Source organism: Oryx dammah, unplaced genomic scaffold (assembly GCF_014754425.2).
Source record: "Oryx dammah isolate SB20612 unplaced genomic scaffold, SCBI_Odam_1.1 HiC_scaffold_12, whole genome shotgun sequence".
NCBI lineage: Eukaryota > Metazoa > Chordata > Mammalia > Artiodactyla > Bovidae > Oryx > Oryx dammah.
The window spans coordinates 67,579,618-67,599,370 of record NW_024070196.1 but is presented as its reverse complement, the minus strand read 5'-3'; the positions used below and the strand labels follow the sequence as shown (position 1 = coordinate 67,599,370).

At 45.3% G+C, this 19,753-nt stretch overlaps 1 protein-coding gene across 2 annotated transcripts in view; it reads right to left on the bottom strand.

The window, feature by feature from the left end:
* KREMEN1 (kringle containing transmembrane protein 1) overlaps nucleotides 1-19,753 on the bottom strand; it is a 58,641-nt gene that overhangs the window by 17,236 nt on the left and 21,652 nt on the right. For both annotated transcript variants that reach the window (XM_040251649.1, XM_040251650.1), the window contains exon 3: nucleotides 19,020-19,111. In XM_040251649.1, coding sequence (XP_040107583.1) covers nucleotides 19,020-19,111 — 92 coding nt within the window. The remainder of the gene's footprint in view (nucleotides 1-19,019; nucleotides 19,112-19,753) is intronic.

The following is a 19,753-nucleotide window of genomic DNA, read 5'->3' as shown; positions in this document are numbered from 1 at the left end:
TTCCCTCCCCTGGAGTGTAGGCTGGACAAGGGATTTGTTTTTGCCCAACAGGATGTGGTAGAGTTGAGGGGAGTTACTTCTGTGACTGGACTTCAAGAGCTCTGACTTTGATCTTGCCAGTCGACTCTCTCTACTGCCTTCTTGGCTTATATATTCTAATAGAGCAATGTATCACATCAGAGGTCGTAAGAATGGCCTTCAGCCAATAGCCAGCAAGGAGCTGAGACTTCCAGTTTCTGCAGAGACTGAATCCCACCAAAAGCTATGTGTGCTTGAAGGAGATCCTCCCCAGCAGAACCTTCAGATGAGACCCCGGCCCTGGCAGATGCCTCACCAGAGACCTTGAGGCAGGGGACCTGGTCAACCATGTCCAGATTTCCTGACCTACAGAAAGTGTGAGGTGACAAATGTGTGTTCTCATTAAATTTTAATCTGTTACTGCAGTAGATGACTAACACACCTATGTAACATGCATCTAAATATATGCTCATTGAATAAAGCAATGTCTTGTGAGCCACAGACAAATTATGGCTTCCTAGGTGGCTCAGCTAGGCTCACTAAAGAATCTGCCTGCCAATTCAGGACACACAGGGCCGATCCCTGGGTCGGGAAGATCCCTTGGAGAAGGAAATGGCAATCCACTCCAGTATTCTCTCCTGGGAAATCCCATGGAGAGAGAAGCCTGGTAGGCTACAGTCCATGGGGTCACAAAGAGTTGGACACGACTTAGCGACTAAACAACAATGGACAAATGGACCTCTCTGCCCCTTAGTTTTTCATCTGTGTTAATTTATGAAATCACTCCACCATCAGATGAAGCCCTTTCCCTATGGTCTCTATTTGGCTCCTTACAGTTCACATCACTCAAGATATAAGACAGGAATGAGGTCTGGTCCTAGAAGCACTTCTAAGCCAGAGTTACATATTATCCAGTTCCAAAGTGAGACATATAGATTCTTAGAAAGAACTTTTTGTTTAAGACTGGAAAGCAGCATGGTCCAACTGAGTAAACTTTACACCCATACTAGTTTTTGGCACATAAGAAAACACACACGTGCACACACACACATACACTTTTCAATTTCTGCCACCATCTACATCTAACCAGCTCATTTTAAACTGGCAGGAAGCTAACCCAAAGAGTCACCCTCCCCGCCTCTAAGCAAAGTGGTTACCCTTCTCCCTTGCGTCACACATGGGTCAAATATAACAAATGTGGCTCACCACACAAATGTTAAAATGCATCTTTCGGAAACAAACCAAATCTCTATAGTAGCAAATGTAAACAGAAAAGATCTAGGCAGTAGGAGTTCAGCATTCAGTGGGGGCCTGGCTTGGGAATGGCTGGGCTTTAGAATTTAAACAAATGCTGTGAGCTAAGCACGTCTAGTTAGGGGTGTATCGTATAAGCTTGTCAAAGGGGCCTTACACATGGAAACCTGAAGCATGCATTTAATGGTTTTTAATAAGAGCTACTTGATTGTGATCATCTTGGTCATTTACTCTGATTTCTGTCTCATTTATTCCATTCCATGCTCACAAATAGGCATGTTATTATGTATTCATTTATAGACAGCCCAAGGCACAGAATCATAAATGTTAACATTAGACATAAACAAGGTCATGGTTTGCGTGGATGCAGCTGGAACCTATCAGGTTTATTCACAACAATTCGGTAAGCAAATTCAGGGAGCTCATGTTCAGTTCCAGGAGGGCAGTGAGGCTCCAGAACACCCCAGGGAGACAGAACCTGGAAACCAGCCCACACCAGGCTGCTGCTCCCTCCGTCTGGACAACAGTGGCCTTAGTATCGTCCTTGACAACATGTCAACTGCCTGCCAGACACTGTCCATTCTACCTCCTAAAATACTTCAGACACCTGTCCACCTCTCTATCCAGGCTGCTATTTCCCTGGTTTAGGCCACTCTCCCCTCTCATCCGGGGCTTCCCAGATGGTGCTAGTGGTAAAGAATCTGCCTGCCAATACAGGAGACACAAGAGATGTGGGTTCAATCCTAGGGCCAGGAAGATCTAAATAGGAAGTGGCAACCTACTCCAGTATTCTTGCCTGGAAAATTCAATGGACAGAGGAACCTGGTGGGCTACAATCCTTGGGGTTGCAAAGAGTCAGACATGACTGAGAACACACACCTCTCCCACTCAGACTATTCTATCAGCCTCCTGTTCCATCTCCCTGTTTCTAGGCTCACCCTACTCTAATCTAGTTAGTACACTGCAACCAGAATAACCTTTACAGTACATTCCAGGCAGAAGGAAGGCCAAGGGCAAAGGCCTAAGGCAAGAATGACCCTGGTTTTTTAGGAACACAAAGAAGTGAGTGTGACCAGTGAAAGAGAGACGGGAAGGCACCAGGAGCTACAGAGGTATGCAGGGGCCCTGCCTGAAACCCTCAGAGCCCCCGGGTTGTCCTCTAGGATCAAATCCAAACTCACACGTGGGACCCAAGGCCCTACCTGATCTATGCTGTTCCTCTATCCCACCCCCTCAGCATGAGCCCTCCCTCTGTCCCTCGGCTCCCGTTCTATATGGAACCCGAGATACGTTATAGTGTGTCTGCAAGTTGCCCACATGCGCACGGCTCTCTGGCCTCTGGCCTTTCTGACAAGCCGTTCCTGCTGCTTAGAACACTGTTCTCTGCCTAGGACGGCAGCCTGAGCATCACTCCCCTTGGGAAGCCCCACGGGCCTCCCATCACCCTCCCATTCCACAGAGAAGGCTGCACGCCCCTGTGGTGTGCTCCTGTAGCAGCCTGTGTGTGTGAAACCTGATTCTAAACACCTGTTTACGTCTCATTCGTCGATTAACCATGAACTTAAGGGCCAGACTGTATCTTCTGCACACCATTGTATTCCCAGGGCCTGGTATGGTCCCAGCCATACAGTGGGTGCCCCGAAACTGGGTGCTCAATGAACAGATGTGTCCCACGTTGCCAGCTAAACTCATGGAGAGTGTGGGTTAAGGTACCTGTCAGGCAGCAGGGAGTCAAGAGTGCAGAGCAGAGTAAGAGGAGAGCTGACCTGCATCTTGACGTCCACTTAGGTTTTGACTTCTCACTGTCCTCTTTGGCTAGCTAAAAACACCACTCCAGATAACCAAGTTCTCCACTAGAGGTTAAATTTAAAAGGTAAAATTCTATCTTCATCATTTTGGATGAAACTTCTAAAATGCATTAGATAATTAAAAAAAACACAAACAACTTAGTTTAACCTACGTACTTTGTTTCTTGGTGGCTTGAGGTCACCAGATGTATGTCACCAAATGGCCCCAGACTGTGTGCTTTCCTGTGTTCTTGTGTCTGACTCTAACAGTTAATCAGTCTCCATGGTTACAGCCGGGGCTGCTGAACCCTCAGAATATTAGCATTGGAAGGAGTCTTAGTGTCTACTTGCTACTGTCAGTGCCTGTAGCCTTGACTTATCTTCTTAATTTGCTGCTTCTTAGGCTTAGGATTATGAACTTCACTGGTGGCTCAGAAGGCAAAGAATCTGCCTGCAGTGCAGGAGACCCAGGTTTGATCCTGGGGTTCGATCCTCGGGAAGATCCCCTGGAGAAGGAAATGGCAACCCATTCCAGTATTCTTGTCTGGAGAGTTCTATGGACAGCATAGCCTGGCGGGCTACAGTCCATGGGGTCGCAAAGAGTTGGACACAACTGAGCAATTAACACTAAAAACTAAGTAGGCTTACAACAAAACTATCGAGCTTATTAGAACTGTGTGGAAAATATGAATAGTTTCTGAAAGAGGGGAGGCCTCTACGTTTCCTTCTCGATTTCAGCTGTCCATACAGTAGCTCAGAGCTTTTTTTTGTTTGCCTACTTCCCAGTTCTTGGCAATGCTCTGAAGGGCGCTGGTGCTACCATCACCCGTCCAGAAGCAACCAGCGTTTTGCAATAATCACAAATGTGGGCTTTTGACAGACAGACCCCAGGGTGAGCTTGGGTCCCTCTGCCATGGCCTTTCTAAGCTCGGGTTCATCCACAGTGGATGGTACGGGCCTCAAACGGTTCTTGTGAGAATTAAAATTAGATAATGTAAATAAAGTAAACACCACAAGGCCTGGCAATATAGTATGTGCTGAATAAACACTGTTTGCTATCATTACATACAAAAAGGCTTTCACTATTTCCCACACAAACCAGAATAACCTGCTGGGTTGATAGAAGAGTAAAGAGCACTGAATTAAAAGATAAGATCAAAGGCAGTTATCCTGGAAAACTGGATTTGATTCCAGATATTAAAATGTTAACCTCTACATCTAGGTAGATCCAGTGCGCTGCCATGCAAGCCTTTCCCATGAAACCCAGAGCCCTTTCAGGAAGGCAGACAGGAGATGGGTTTCCTAGGTGACCAAGAAGAAGCCACAGTTTGGCCAGGAAAAGGGCCCTGAGTGGGGGATACATGAGAGGCTGTTCTCCCTGGAGAGCAGAGGTCAGCTCCAGAGTGCTCACTCCACGGCTTTTCCCTTGGCGTCCCTCTCCTGATAAGGCCAGTCTGGGAGCTAAATGAAAGTGACTCCTTAAGATGAAGGGCTAAGTCTGCAGACACGTTAGTCCCTTGGTGCTCTGTGCACCGCAAGGCCACCCTTTGAGGGCTGTCACTGCTGCTGACTCTCACTGGAAAGTGTGGCTCCAAGTCTCGCCAGAGAAGACACGTCATTGTCGTCTTCAAAAGCATGACTGGTCAGCTGAGTGGATTTCCAGACCGTGTCCCACCCTGAGTTCTTCCCAGAAGCAGGGAGGGAAAGTCAATTTGTAAAAGGATATTTGTTCTCAAATTCCTTTTTTACTTTCAAGACCACTTTAAAGTCCTGTGGCTTGGTCATGCATTTTTTTTCTCTTACCAAAGAGACTTCCACATTTTCAATTTTTAAAAATCATCTGAAAATATAAATGGACCCCTTGTTTACCACATTTGGTGCTTTAAAGTGTGACAGTTAATTACCAACAACCTTTTCAGAGATTCAGGGTTCTTGACAGAGGTAAAAGTTTTAGAGGTAGCTGAGGGAAGATGGTTCTCTCTTCAGATTAACCCAGGAACTACTGTCTTTTCACTGCCACAAGCAACTGGTGGGAAGCAACCATGCAGACTTGCTAAACAGCCTTTACAAGTTATATCCAAGACTGGATATAACTGTGGTCTCACTTTGAAGGTGCACCTCACACCTCCACAGGGCCTCCATGGCCAACAGCCCTTCTCTGAGAACCATCATCTTGGAGGACCTGCTGCTGACCCCCACTGGGGTCACCAGACTCCCTCTCCCAGGAAGTTGGAACTAGGATTCTACGTATTGAACTGCAGGCACAGGACTTGTGGGATTCGGTCAAGCCTGTATTAAGGCAACAAGCCACGTCTGGGCCACGTGAGTGGATAAGTGAGCTGATTCTGTTGGTCCACAAAGAGGAAGAAGAATGGACTCCATACTGAGAGAGAGGTGCAGAGAGTGATACCATGTGGCCCCACAAACAGATGGTTAAGTGTGGGCACCTCCTTCCCAGGTTCTGGGACACAGGGATTGGATTCTGTGATATTCTCCCAACACCCTTCCAATAAATCTCTTGCATTCAAGTTAGCTTGAGTGAGTTCTATTCCTTGCAGACAATTCCTGACAAAGAAGAAAGCCTTCCCTTTATTGTAAAAGTTCAATCTGAATAAAAATCTTCAGCTGGTAATTTGCATAAGAAGTCCTGATCCATCATTGTGTTGTCTACTGCCAAATCTGAGAGATCTGTTTAAGAAACCGGAAGCAAAGTTTCTCTCTTGCATTTTAGAAAACTCTGCCCTGGCTCTGGGGACCATCTTTTACATTTTCTTACAAGTAAAATCTGGCCCTTAGGAAACTATGCAGCGATTGCTTGTTTTACTTTTTTATACTAAAAAATAAAGATTTTTTATTAAGCACTGTAAGTTGCATTCAATAGACTTCAGATACACCACACCACAACCCATCTATAATCAATCAAACCCAACAGCAGTTCATTCTCGCACAATCCATGAGTTAGGGCAAATCTTCCTTCAACTTAGTCAGGTCCTACTCAGGTCTTGTGGGCAGGGACTGGGAAATTACATATCATTTCTGATCACTAATGTGTGATGAAACGCATGGGGAGAATTTTATGAAAACGAATAAATGATTCTGTTTTCAATGTACACTGTTTGAAAGTATTAACAAAACACCGAAATGATATATGTATACTGGCTTCTACAAAAACAAGCAACAAGTTTCCTGCTACAGAAGGTGGGGTGGGGCGGGGCGGGGGCGGGGCAGGTGAAGTTGATTATTATAAACATCATAATGTCATTCACTACCTTCTGCCTTCACACTGGTGCCTCAGGAGCTGAGTTCTCTCTTCTGGAGGAGAGGGGAATAAGGAACTAAGCATACATGAGATGATGCCATTGATAGTCCTATCAGATGACCAGTCATTTCAAAGACTTCCCTCAGAGCATCAGTAGGTTAGGTATGGATTATCCCATACTCTCAGCCCATGACCATGAGCACCCTGTATTCCATCCTGTCCAACTACAACTTCCGTTAAAAACCTGAGAGTTGCCAGCTTGGTCCAAGTCCTACCATAACATGGCCCCATTCTAACTCTGCAACTTTTTTTTTTTTGGCCATGCCATGCAACATGCAGGATCTTAGTTCTCTGACCAGGGATCCAAACCAAGCCCCATGCAAGTGAAAGCATGGAGTCATAACCACTGGACCTCAAGGGAAGTCCCTCTACCTCTATAACTTTATTTCTAAATATCAGTTCTCATTTTCAGTCACTCTGATTCTTCTACTCATGTCTGAGTCTCATTGCAACTCACCCAAATAAGTAAGTAAACAAGGCCTTGTCTTCCCCTATGAAATTTTACCCTTGGGGAAGGCAGGAAAAAAAAGTTCCTAAGGGTTCTGACCCCCATAACGACCCTGATGTATCACAGAGACAGTTCTCCTCTGGCAGGAGTTCCTTCTTTGAAAGTGAATTTCTGGGGATAGAATTTGGTAGACCGTCTCCAAAGGAGGCTCTAATAATTTCCTCCCTTCCCATACATATGTGCGACTCCCCACTTTCAACTTGGAACCAATTTCCTCTCCTCTTGAATCAGTACTGACCTTATGACTTCCTTTGATTAATAGAATATGGTGGACTTCTGAGTTCACCCCCTAAGAGGACTGGCAGCTTCTCTTGGAAGCCGGCCACCCTATAAGAGGTCTAAGCATGCTGCTGGAAAGAGAGGCTGCCCAGGTAGGGGGCTGAGGCCAGCCTGGACATCCCATAGGTATCCCAGCCCCAGCAGAGGCCCACTGGATGCAGACACCTGACTGAGTCCAGATGAGAGCAGGAGGAACACAGCCAAGTTGAAACTTGGCCGATCCACAGAGTGAGGAGGTATGACAAGCTGTTGTTGTTCTGAGACACCAGGGCTTTGGGGTGGCCCGTGATGCAGGAACAGACAACCGAAACACCTTACTCAACAGAAGGTCAGTCCAAGTTCAGGAGGGACGGTGCGGTACTGCTGTGTCTCTGGGAAGAAGAGCTCAGTTTGTTGACTCAAACTTTTTTTCTGGACACCACAAATATCCCAGGCAAAGAACCACAGAGGCATCCTTTATTCGTCCTGCTGTTTCATGCCGTATGTATTTCACCTGTCATCAAGTTCTCACTCCTTCCTAAACGAGTCTTGGATGAACCCCTGCATGATCTCGCTGCCACCACCACAGCCCAGGCCCTCATCCCTCCATTTAGAAATCTACACCTATCCTCCCCTCCCCAAACATCCCTCTTCCATCCACCCTATAACAGACACTGGGCTCATCTTCCTGAATGAGGAGGGCTTTCCCTGTATGTGAGCCTCGATCTAATCAGCCCTGGTTTTCAAGGTTCCCACTCAGTTCCTCTCTGTCCACTCCTTTCCTTGGGCACCGTAACTCCCACCGACACGCAAAGCAGTCCCGTGTCCCTCCTCTAAGTCTCTGTCTGTCTGTTTGTTCCCTGACCTGTGAGGCCCTGACCCCTCCAGCCCCTCTGGCCTTTCTCCCTAATGATGCCTCCAGCTCCCCAACCCTCACCGATCCCTCTCAACTTCAAAAACAGCTCTCTACCGCATAACTCAATCTTATTTATATAATTGGTGGCTGGTCTCCAATTTTCTCCTGTGTTTATAGCTCAGATTCCTAATTACATCATAAGATTGAGGGTGGGACTATTCCTTATGTTCATGTGTATTTTTTACAGGCCAGTGCTGGTATAAAGATTATCAGTAAAATTATCCTTACTGATCTGAATGATTTTCCCTTTTTAACCTATTAATATGCTTTAGAACATTTTTAAAATGCAACATATATAACTGTCGCTGAGGAAAATGTCCACTTGGTTCAGAAAGTCTCAATTTTTTAATGAGAAATTAAATAACATCCACTGCCAAAAACAATGAGTAATCGAGATATGCCTGTTCTGAAACCATAAAACTGTACTGTCAGAGGAATGCAGGGCATCCATCCGGTGTTCCCTGAGCACAGGGTCACACTAGGCCCCAGGGGAACAGCCTCCAGGCAAGCAGTTGAGGCACACTCCAGGGCCCTGGGGCCCATCAGATAACACAGGACCAGACAGCAATAAAACAAAGGTTGGGAAGAACCTGTTTAGGAATTGGATATTAGGAACAGGCCAGTGGTAGTCCACACCTTGGAGGTAGCACAGACCACCACAGTCCCTGCCCATACTTTTCTGCCTACCTTCTGCTAGGTCCCTGGACTCAGAGACATGTGTATTTTACTCATTTAATCTTCAAAATGACCCTGGAAGGTAGAGATGAGGAGACCAAGGCTAAGAGAGGAGTCATTTTGCCGTGAGCTATAAGCAAGTGATGATTCCAACCTGAGCTCAAGGACTTTGGAGGCCGAGTTCTTTCCACTGGATTGTGTTGTCTCTTCCTGGGAGAGATATGACAACCACATCAGCAAGCATATTTGGTGAGCATCTATTACAGCCTACATCCAGTCCCATCACTTCATGGCAAATAGATGCGGAAACAATGGAAACAGTAATAGACTTTATTTTGGGGGGCTCCAAAATCACTGTAGATGGTGACTGCAGCCATGAAATTAAAAGATGCTTGCTCCTTAGAAGAAAAGCTATGACCAACCTAGAAAGCATATTCAAAAGCAGAGACATTACTTTGCCAACAGAGGTCTGCCTAATCAAAGCTATGGTTTTTCCAGTAGTTATGTATGGATGTGAGAGTTGGACTATAAAGAAAGCTGAGCACCGAAGAATGGATGCTTTTGAACTGTGATGTTATAGAAGACTCTTGAGAGTCCCTTAGTCAATCTTAAAGGAAATCAGTCCTGAATATTTATTGGAAGGACTGATACTTTGGCCACCTGATGTGAAGAACTGACTCATTGGAAAAGACCCTGATGCTAGGAAAGATTGAAGGCAGGAGGAGAAGGCAACGACAGAGGATGAGATGGTTGGATGGCATCACCAATTTGATGGACCTGAGTTTGAGCAAGCTCCAGGAATTGGTGTTGGACAGAGAAGCCTGGTGTGCTGCAGTCCGTGGGGTCACAAAGAGTTGGATACGACTGAGCGACTGAACTATTAAAGCCTGCACTGCAAGGGGCTGTGGAAGACTGTTAAAATATATGGTTTGAGGGGGGAAAGCCCCAATAAATTCTATTAGCACCCCTCCATAAACAGACATACAGTCCAAATAAAATGAGAGCCCCACTGAGAAAATACAGGTTTCAAAGAAACCTCGGGTCCCCACCACTTTAAGGTCTGTCCCTCACAGAGATTTCAGAACCTGTGCCTGTATTTGAACAGTTTAGTCCAGTTGGGAAAACAAACATAAAAAATAAATCATCAAAAAAGGATTCTGACCGCTAATTCTGGTAACCTAAAAGGGTTCACTTAAAAGGTGAAAAATGAGACTGCATAAAGTACAGTATTAATGTTCATTTCAATTTCAATATTGCTTTGGCTATGGGCTACAGTTTGAGGTTTCATTATTTAGCTGTAAAGTGTTAGTGACGTGCAGAGATGTGTCTTTTTCAAGGTGAAGTTCAGAGCAACAGGAACACGGTGTTGGGAGAGACCCTGAGGCTGGGACAAGGCCGCTGATGGTTTCATGCCAAGGGTCCACCTGTGGGGAGCCCCTTCCCAGCTGAGAACAGCTGGGCCAGGAACACCCGTGGAGATGGGCTCAACGTGTCCAGAGTGGCTCTGCCTGCAGTGAATGCTTCCTGGATACTATCGCAGCCTGCTTACTCCTGGGGCCTGGGATTTCCCAAACTCGGAGGAGAAAAGGGAATGGCTTGGGGCTAACAGCTTGAACTGCAGACCCTCTGTCGCCACTGAGTTAATCCTTTGGTTTCCCCAGTGTTGAAACAGCGATCCTAATAATTCAGCATACTATCAGAATTTCAAACACAAATTCCCAAACAATCCCCAAAGAAAAACTCTTAAGAATGACCTCAACTCTAGCCTGATTCCATCCCAAGCCCCCCACTTTTAAGGAAATAAAGGAAATGGGGCTGTTCACAAGTCCTGGGAGGGAAAGGGCACTGGTTGGTCTTGCCATGAAGAGTCCTAGACTCAAATCCTATTTGGCTCAGAGGGTAATCCTCGTCAAATCACTTAACCACTCCAGCTTCATTTTCTCATCTGACCAAGGAGGGCAGGAGGGAGGGAACATACCACCTGCTTCAGAGAATTGTTGAAAAGGTAATGTGAGTATAAGTGCTTTACACATATGAGGTACTCAATAACTGAAAAAAGCTAAAACATTAAAAAATTAGTTCTGACATTAAAATGCAAAAAGTGCTGACAGAAGCAGAACAGTTTCTGAAGTTGAGGGCCTGCCTTGACCGTCATTGCCAAAGTGCCCTTGGCTTTTCACTCAAAGGCTGAAGTTTAGAAACTCCAGTGCTCGCTTTGGCAGCACACACACTAATACTGAACTTTAAAAACTCTCATTAGGGGTCACAATTAGAAGCTTTCAAACCCTGCTCTTTTGGGCTGCATTTCTATAAGGAACAACAAATCTGTTTGAACAAAGTCAGGGTGTCATTTAATTAAAAGGAACTTAAGCCAGTGAGGTCACTGACCAAAGGTCCCAAGTGGCAGAGGTGCTGTTGCTGGTGTCCTCCTAGGGGAAGTCTGGGAGAATGATGCCACCAGGAGAGAACTTCTCCCGGATTAGGAGGGAGGAACAATGCCCCGAATCCCTGACACAGAGGCTTAGGAAGTAATGGAGAAGGGCTTCCTTCTGACCCTGGCACTCCCCCAGGCCTCATCACTGTCTTTCTGGGTCAGGTTTTGTACCCAGACCATGATCTGGCCCCGTCTAATTTTTCTCAGACATCATTTCCTGACCTTTTTTCTTAAAACCGATGTCTTAGCAACACTGATGTGCATGAGAATTCCTGTGTGTGTGTGCACGCATGCAAACTTTTCCCTCTGCCCCACCCTACCCTGGCTGCTTAAAGTGCAGTTCTGCAGTGCCAGTATCCCAGGAGCCTGTTAGAAACACAGAATCCCAGGTCTGTCCCAGAACTACTGAATGAGAACCTGCATGTTAATAAGCAATGGTGATGGTAGATACCGTAAAGTGGGAGAAGCCCTGCAATAACGCCCTGCATCTTCCAGAAGCCCTCTGGCAAAGCAGCCCTGCCACCCGCCTGTGCAGAGCAGACCCCTCCTCTTCAGTGCTTCCGTCCTTCTGTTCATCTCACGTACGCAGAGCATCTCACATATGCTCATCTGCTTATGTACTGCCTTCAGTTCTAAACTAGCGGTTCCCCACTGGCTGCAGACCATGCCACCCCTGTGTCCCCTACTATATGGTTAGAGCTTAAATAATGTCATTTGTCACAGCTAATCACTTTTAAGGTCCTTGTGATTTTAAACTTTAATAACTAATTTTAAATAAATTTAATAACTAACAGTATTAAACTTATAGAAAGTCTAATAACTAACCCAAATACCTATGAACTATGTTTTAAAAGTACAGTTGAGGTGAGTCATGTCACACACTTGAATCTGGATACTTTGAATGTGTTTACACATTCAGTTTAAAATTCTTTAAATATTACAAATTTTTTCAGTATTACAGAAACTATTTTTTGTAATTGAAACTTTCAAGCATACACAAAATGTAGGAAAGAATATGAGCCCTTACCCAGCATCAACAAATAGCTGCTTTAGAAAAAATATTCTTATTTCATCTGTTTCCCCTGCACCCGTCCCACCTACTCACTCTTTGGAAGGCTAGATCACTTAAAACAAATCTCAGATATACTATAACTTCAGTGTGTATCTGTAATTTAAAAGGGCTCTCTCTATATGCATGTCATTACGGTAGCTATTACAGTTAACAGTGATTCCTTAATATAATCTAACATTGTCAGGATTCAAATTTCCCTAATTCGAAGGGGAATTTTTATAGTTGAGTGTGTAGAAATCAGGCGAAAATTTTATTGCAAACCAAAAATAGCTCTTGGAGCCAACATGATAAATTTCTCATGCCTGTGGCCTCAGGCTCTAATCAGGGATCTGAAGAAAATCGTATTTGTCTTTAAATACCATTTGCAGGTTCTGCTCTCCCCCAACTAGACTACTTGGTTTCAAAAACTGTATGAAACTTTTATAAAGAATTTGTAGATAAAAGAGAACAAAACAAAAGCCATGCAGGGTATTATAGTGCCTGTCCCTCAAAAGCAATGAAATAAACAGGAATAGGACTGGTGTGGCTGACTCTTTAACAAGAGACAGACACGCAAAGGCTGGACATTAAGCCAAATGATTTCCTGTTCAGTAGTCAACAGGACTTAAGAGATTCAGGAGGTGGGACAAACAGGGATGGTAAACTTGATGTTGGGATTTCCTTTTAAAAATCTGTATTTCTTCTCTCTCTGATAAGAATGGGTTTTCTGAGAAACATATTGGCAGAAGCAGTTTGAAGAGCAAATCCAATTTCCTGGGGGTTGTTCTCCTTTTAACAGTAAGTTCTGATCCGGGCTCCACAGGTCAAGAGTGTAGTTCAGATCTCTCTTTGCTCCCTTTTAAATCAGACTTGGTCTCTGCCTGCCTACTCGTTTTAGCTCTTTGCGTAACAGAGATTCCGGTCTCCACACAATGGCCCGCCATTCAACCACACTCGGCTTTGTCCCTAAACACTCATTCCCCCTGCTCCTGCTGGGTCTGTTATATTCAGATATGAACTTTCCAGGAATCTGATCATGTCACAGGCCTTTTCCTGTATGACAAGTTCAATGCTGATCATGAATAGCGGGCTTCACACAGAGGGTTAGTATTATTCATGAAAATTATGACTCCACATCCAGAAATAGGGCAAAACTGGCCTAAAATAGGCAGGCTGGATCTCAGTTGAGTCTGTCAGGCAATTACCAAGGTCTCCTGCTGCAAACAGCTTAGGAGGTTTTCTCAACTCTGTTAATCTGACAAATTAAAAGCACAATGTCCTTGCAGACTCAAGGTCTGAGGCCCAGCTTGTGGGGACCCTGGTGCCCACAAGGTGAACAGAAGGGTTTTCCAAAGGACCAAAGCCAGATACTGCTCCCTCCTCCCACTGCCCTAAACCAAGGGCTCCCAGTTCTCATTCCCAACTTCTGTGTGTCTTCCCACCTTGATCATTTTAAGGCCAGCTTTAGAAGCTCTGAGAGGGTTATGAAAGAGCCTTTAAGAAAAATAATATTTAGTCTTTCTTTTTTGGAACAGTGAGACACATCTGACAAATATTACAAATTAGAGGGGACCTAGGTGGTTCGTACTATTTTGCTGGAATTCTCTACTCTGGAACTCAGTCTCAGTGACCACGTGAGTCTGCTTCCATTGGCCCAAATTATATTTTATAAATGAGCGTTGAGGATTATCTTTCCAAATAAAAGCACTTGGACTGAAACCCCCTCTTTGCCATTCCTAAGAGAATGACATAGGCTGGTACTAAAAGACCATCATTGTGCAGAACAAATGGACCGAGGAAAATCTGCTTTCCTCTCCCCCTGCCCCTTCCTTCTTCACAAAACTAGAGCCAAAAGAGATGTTTTTCATTTTAAAAATTTGATTAAGCTGCCTGGGCAAAAGCCTATTCTTCTGGTCTTTACAGTTTTCTCAATTTGGTGGAGCTGAATCAAGGTATACCAGGCTGGAAGGACAGGGAAGTGAGGGCCTAACTGCTGGGCAGTAGTGAGACATGCGAAAGTTTAGCTCACGATAGTGAGCACTGGTCCCCCTGAGGCAGCAGAATTCAGACTGCTGAGGTGGGCATGGGGAGAGAGGCTTGGGTCCCGCTTGAACCTCCACACCCCTTCCTCACCTGAGGAGTGGGAGAGAGGCAGGACAAAGGCAGGCTTAAATCATGAGGGAGAAAGCCTGGGTAGGATTATTATGGGAGAGCAGCCCTTTCCTTCAGCTCTAAGAGCTGAGAAACTCTATTCCTCTGGCATATTTAACAAGATATTATAAACACAGATTAGTAAATGCCTTATGGCTACCATGTTTAGTTTTGATTTCTGTATGTTAAATCTTCCCACAACATTTTCAACCTTATTTTCAAGTCTCTTTCTAAGATCCCCTGACATATCACATATGCCCTGAGGGTCAAGATACCTTTTTTGCCTTTACATACATATAATAAACACTGAACAGGGAATGAAGGGATGAACAGATTAGAAGACAGATCTTGTGCTAAAAGGCTGAAGAAAGTGGGTTTTCCAGTAGTAGGGAGTGACAAATTGTGAGCTATTGTAATATAACAATAGAACATGGCGGCGCACCGAGAGCTACCCCACGTCCGAGGTCAGGGGCAGCGGCTTAGAGTGCCAGGCTGTGACGGCGCAGGAACGGCCAAGAGGAGCTACCCCCGGTCTGAGGCCAGGGGCGGCGGCCGGGAGGGGCAACCCCACGTCCAAGGAGTGGTGGCCGTGCGGGGGCAGGAGGGCCTAGAGGAGCCATCCCGCATTGAAGGTCAGGAAGGGCAGCAGGAGGAGATACCCCTCATCCAAGGTAAGGAGCAGTGGCTGTGCTTTGCTGGAGCAGCCGTGAAGAGATACCCCACGCCTAAGGTAAGAGAAATTCAAGTAAGATGGTAGGTGTTGCAAGAGGGCATCAGAGGGCAGACACACTGAAACCATGCTCAAAGAAAACTAGTCAATCTATTCACACTAGGGCCACAGCCTTGTCTAACTCAATGAAACTAAGCCATGCCCCTGGGGCAACCCAAGACGGATGGGTCATGGTGGAGAGGTCTGACAGATTGTGGTCCACTGGAGAAGGGAATGGCAAACCACTTCAGTATTCTTGCCTTAAGAATCCCATGAACAGTATGAACAGTATGAAAAGGCAAAATGATAGGATACTGAAAGAGGTACTCCCCAGGTCAGTAGGTGCCCAATATGCTACTGGAGATCAGTGGAGAAATAACTCCAGAAAGAATGAAGGGTAGGAGCCAAAGCAAAAACAATACCCAGCTGTGGATGTGACTGGTGATAGAAGCAAGGTCCGATGCTGTAAAGAGCAATATTGCAGAGGAACCTGGAATGTCAGGTCCATGAATCAAGGCAAATTGGAAGTGGTCAAACAGGAGATGGCAAGAGTGAACGTTGACATTCTAGGAATCAGTGAATTAAAATGGACTGGAATGGGTGAATTTAACTCAGATGACCATTATATCTACTACTGTGGGCAGGAATCCCTCAGAAGAAAGGGAGTAGCCATCATGGTCAACAAAAGAGTCTGAAATGCAGTACTTGGATGCAATCTCAAAAACGACAGAATGATCTCTGTTCCTTTCCAAGGCAAACCATTCAATATCACAGTAATCCAAGTCTATGCCCCAACCAGTAATGCTGAAGAAGCTGAAGTTGAACGGTTCTATGAAGACCTACAAGACCTTTTAGAACTAACACCCAAAAAAGATGTCCTTTTCATTATAGGGGACTAGAATGCAAAAGTAGGAAGTCAAGAAACACCTGGAGTAACAGGCAAATTTGGCCTTGGAATACGGAATGAAGCAGGGCAAAGACTAATAGAGTTTTGCCAAGAAAATGCACTGGTCATAGCAAACACCCTCTTCCAACAACACAAGAGAAGACTCTACACATGGACATCACCAGATAGTCAACACCAAAATCAGATTGATTATATTCTCTGCAGCAAAAGATGGAGAAGCTCTATACAGTCAACAAAAACAAGACCGGGAGCTGACTGTGGCTCAGATCATGAACTGCTTATTGCCAAATTCAGACTGAAATTGAAGAAAACAGGAAAAACCGCTAGACCATTCAGGTATGACTTCAATCAAATCCCTTATGATTATACAGTGGAAGTGAGAAATAGATTTAAGGGCCTAGATCTGATAGATAGAGTGCCTGATGAATGAGGTTCGTGGCATTGTACAGGAGACAGGGATCAAGACCATCCCCATGGAAAAGAAATGCAAAAAAGCAAAATGGCTGTCTGGGGAAGCCTTACAAATAGCTGTGAAAAGAAGAGAAGCGAAAAGCCAAGGAGAAAAGGAAAGATATAAGCATCTGAATGCAGAGTTTCAAAGAATAGCAAGAAGAGATAAGAAAGCCTTCCTCAGCAATCAATGGAAAGAAATAGAGGAAAAGAACAGAATGGGAAAACTAGAGATCTCTTTAAGAAAATTAGAGCTACCAAGGGAACATTTCATGCAAAGATGGGCTCGATAAAGGACAGAAATGGTATGGATCTAACAGAAGCAGAAGATATTAAGAAGAGATGGCAAGAATACACAGAAGAACTGTACAAAAAGGATCTTCAGGACCTGGATAATCACGATGGTGTGATCATTCATCTAGAGCCAGACATCCTGGAATGTGAAGTCAAGTGGGCCTTAGAAAGCATCACTACGAACAAAGCTAGTGGAAGTGATGGAATTCCAGTAGAGCTATTTCAAATCCTGGAAGATGATGCTGTCAAAGTGTTGCACTCAGTATGCCGGCAAATTTGGAAAACTCAGCAGTGGCCACAGGACTGGAAAAGGTCAGTTTTCATTCCAATCCCAAAGAAGGGAAATGCCAAAGAATGCTCAAACTACCGCACAATTGCACTCATCTCACACGCTAGTAAAGTAATGCTCAAAATTCTCCAAGCCAGGCTTCAGTAATACGTGAACCGTGAACTTCCTAATGTTCAAGCTGGTTTTAGAAAAGGCAGAGGAACCAGTGATCAAATTGCCAACATCTGCTAGATCATGGAAAAAGCAAGAGAGTTCCAGAAAAACATCTATTTCTGCTTTATTGACTATGCCAAAGCCTTTGACTGTGTGGATCACAATAAACTGTGGAAAATTCTGAAAGAGATGGGAATCCCAGACCACCTAACCTGCCTCTTGAGAAATCGGTATGCAGGCCAGGAAGCAACAGTTAGAACTGGACATGGAACAACAGACTGGTTCCAAATAGGAAAGGAGTACGTCAAGGCTGTATATTGTCACCCTGCTTATTTAACTTATATGCAGAGTACATCACGAGAAATGCTGGACTGGAAGAAACACAAGCTGGAATCAAGATTGCCGGGAGAAATATCAATAACCTCAGATATGCAGATGACACCACCCTTATGGCAGAAAGTGAAGAGGAACTAAAAAGCCTCTTGATGAAAGTAAAAGAGGAGAGTGAAAAAGTTGGCTTAAAGCTCAACATTCAGAAAACGAAGATCATGGCATCTGGTCCCATCACTCCATGGGAAATAGATGGGGAAACAGTGGAAACAGTGTCAGACTTTATTTTGGGGGGCTCCAAAATCACTGCAGATGGTGACTGCAGCCATGAAAATAAAAGATGCTTACTCCTTGGAAGGAAAGTTATGAGCAACCTAAATAGCATATTGAAAAGCAGAGACATTACTTTGCCGACTAAGGTCCGTCTAGTCAAGGCTATGGTTTTTCCAGTAGTCATGTATGGATGTGAGAGCTGGACTGTGAAGAAAGCTGAGCGCCGAAGAATTGATGCTTTTGAAGTGTGGTGTTGGAGAAGACTCTTGAGAGTCCCTTGGACTGCAAGGAGATCCAGCCAGTCCATTCTAAAGGAGATCAACCCAGGGATTTCTTTGGAAGGACTGATGCTAAAGCTGAAACTCCAGTACTTTGGCCACCTCATGTGAAGAGCTGACTCATTGGAGAAGACTTTGATGCTGGGAGGGATTGAGGGCAGGAGGAGAAGCGGACAACCGAGGATGAGATGGCTGGATGGCATCACTGACTCGATGGACGTGAGTCTGAGTGAACTCCGGGAGATAGTGATGGACAGGGAGGCCTGGCGTGCTGCGATTCATGGGGTCGCAGAGTCAGACACAACTGAGCGACTGAACTGAACTGAGCTGATGCTAATGTGAGGAAAGGAGCTATCACATTGGTTTTGAAGGTATCTAATTAGACACTTACTGAACACCAGCTTTCAGGGGACACAGTACATCAAATCTAAACAGTAAGTAGAGTCACAGCTTAGTTTTACTGTTGATAAAAGGCTCTTTGTTCATTCTTAAAAAAAAAAAAAAAATTGGCCACACCCTGTGGGATCTTAGTTTCCCAACTAGGGATTGAACTCAGGCCCCAGCAGTGAGAGTGCTGAGTCCTAACCACTGGACTACCAGGGAATTCCCTCATTTTTGAAAATTAACTCCCCAAAGTGCAAGGTACTGTTTCTTTTTCTGGACTGCTACCAAGCTGGTGCATCTCTACCCATGAAAGAATCGGTGTGAGGAAAGCCAGTGGAAGGTGAAGTTCTGGGCTTATTCATGGACGGAAGGGGGTCCTGAGAGAACCTGAAGGTCTCCTTCCCAAAAAGCCTCCATGAGAAAAGTGAAACTCTTCAGCCCAGGTGGCTTTTCCTCCCACCTGCTCCAGGAAGCCCATCTGCCTGCCTGCACTATCTGCCCTCCCCCCGACCCCACGCTGGGCTACTGGCCTCCACTCCGAAAGCCTAGTGCTCAGGGCCAAGGGGAAGTCAGGGCCTTACTCTGGCAGGTGGGGATCTCGCAGTACTTCCAGTAGACACCGTCCTCGTGCTCCGCCACGTAGCACCAGGGGCTCACGTCACCGTCTGGGTTTCTGGGGAGGGAAAAGGACACACCCGGTAACATTCCCTTTGTTTTAAGTCAACTGGCTCATTGCTTTTCAGTTTTACCAACCCCCATCCCCCACCAACACCAATCCAAACAGACAAAAAATCTTCAGCTTCTGTGCTGTTTCTAATAATTCATATGTATCTTAATGCCACTTCTCATAAAGAAGAAAAAAGTGGTAATTACTACAAGAACAATGCAGTCCACTGCCACAGAAACTTCAGAGCTTGCAGGGGGAGTTGGGGGTGAGCACAGGTGAAGTGTGTCTACACGAATTCACTGCAGTGTGACCGGGACAACTTTCCACTGAACAGATGATTCCAAACAGCCCTGGCACCTTAACTGTGAACATGGGGATGCCATGACTGGGAGAGCACAGGTGCACATAAAACTGTGCGTAAACAACGAATGGAGCAAACGGCCAAGATGGAGACTTGGAGGCTCGGAGTCAAAGGTTCTGCTGCTGCTGCTGCTAAGTCGCTTCAGTCGTGTCCGACTCTGTGCAACCCCATAGACGGCAGCCCAAGATACTGCTGCTGCTAAGTCGCTTCAGTCGTGTCTGACTCTGTGCGACCCCATAGGCGGCAGCCCAAGATACACAAAACCCTCTTTACTGCACAATTTCTCT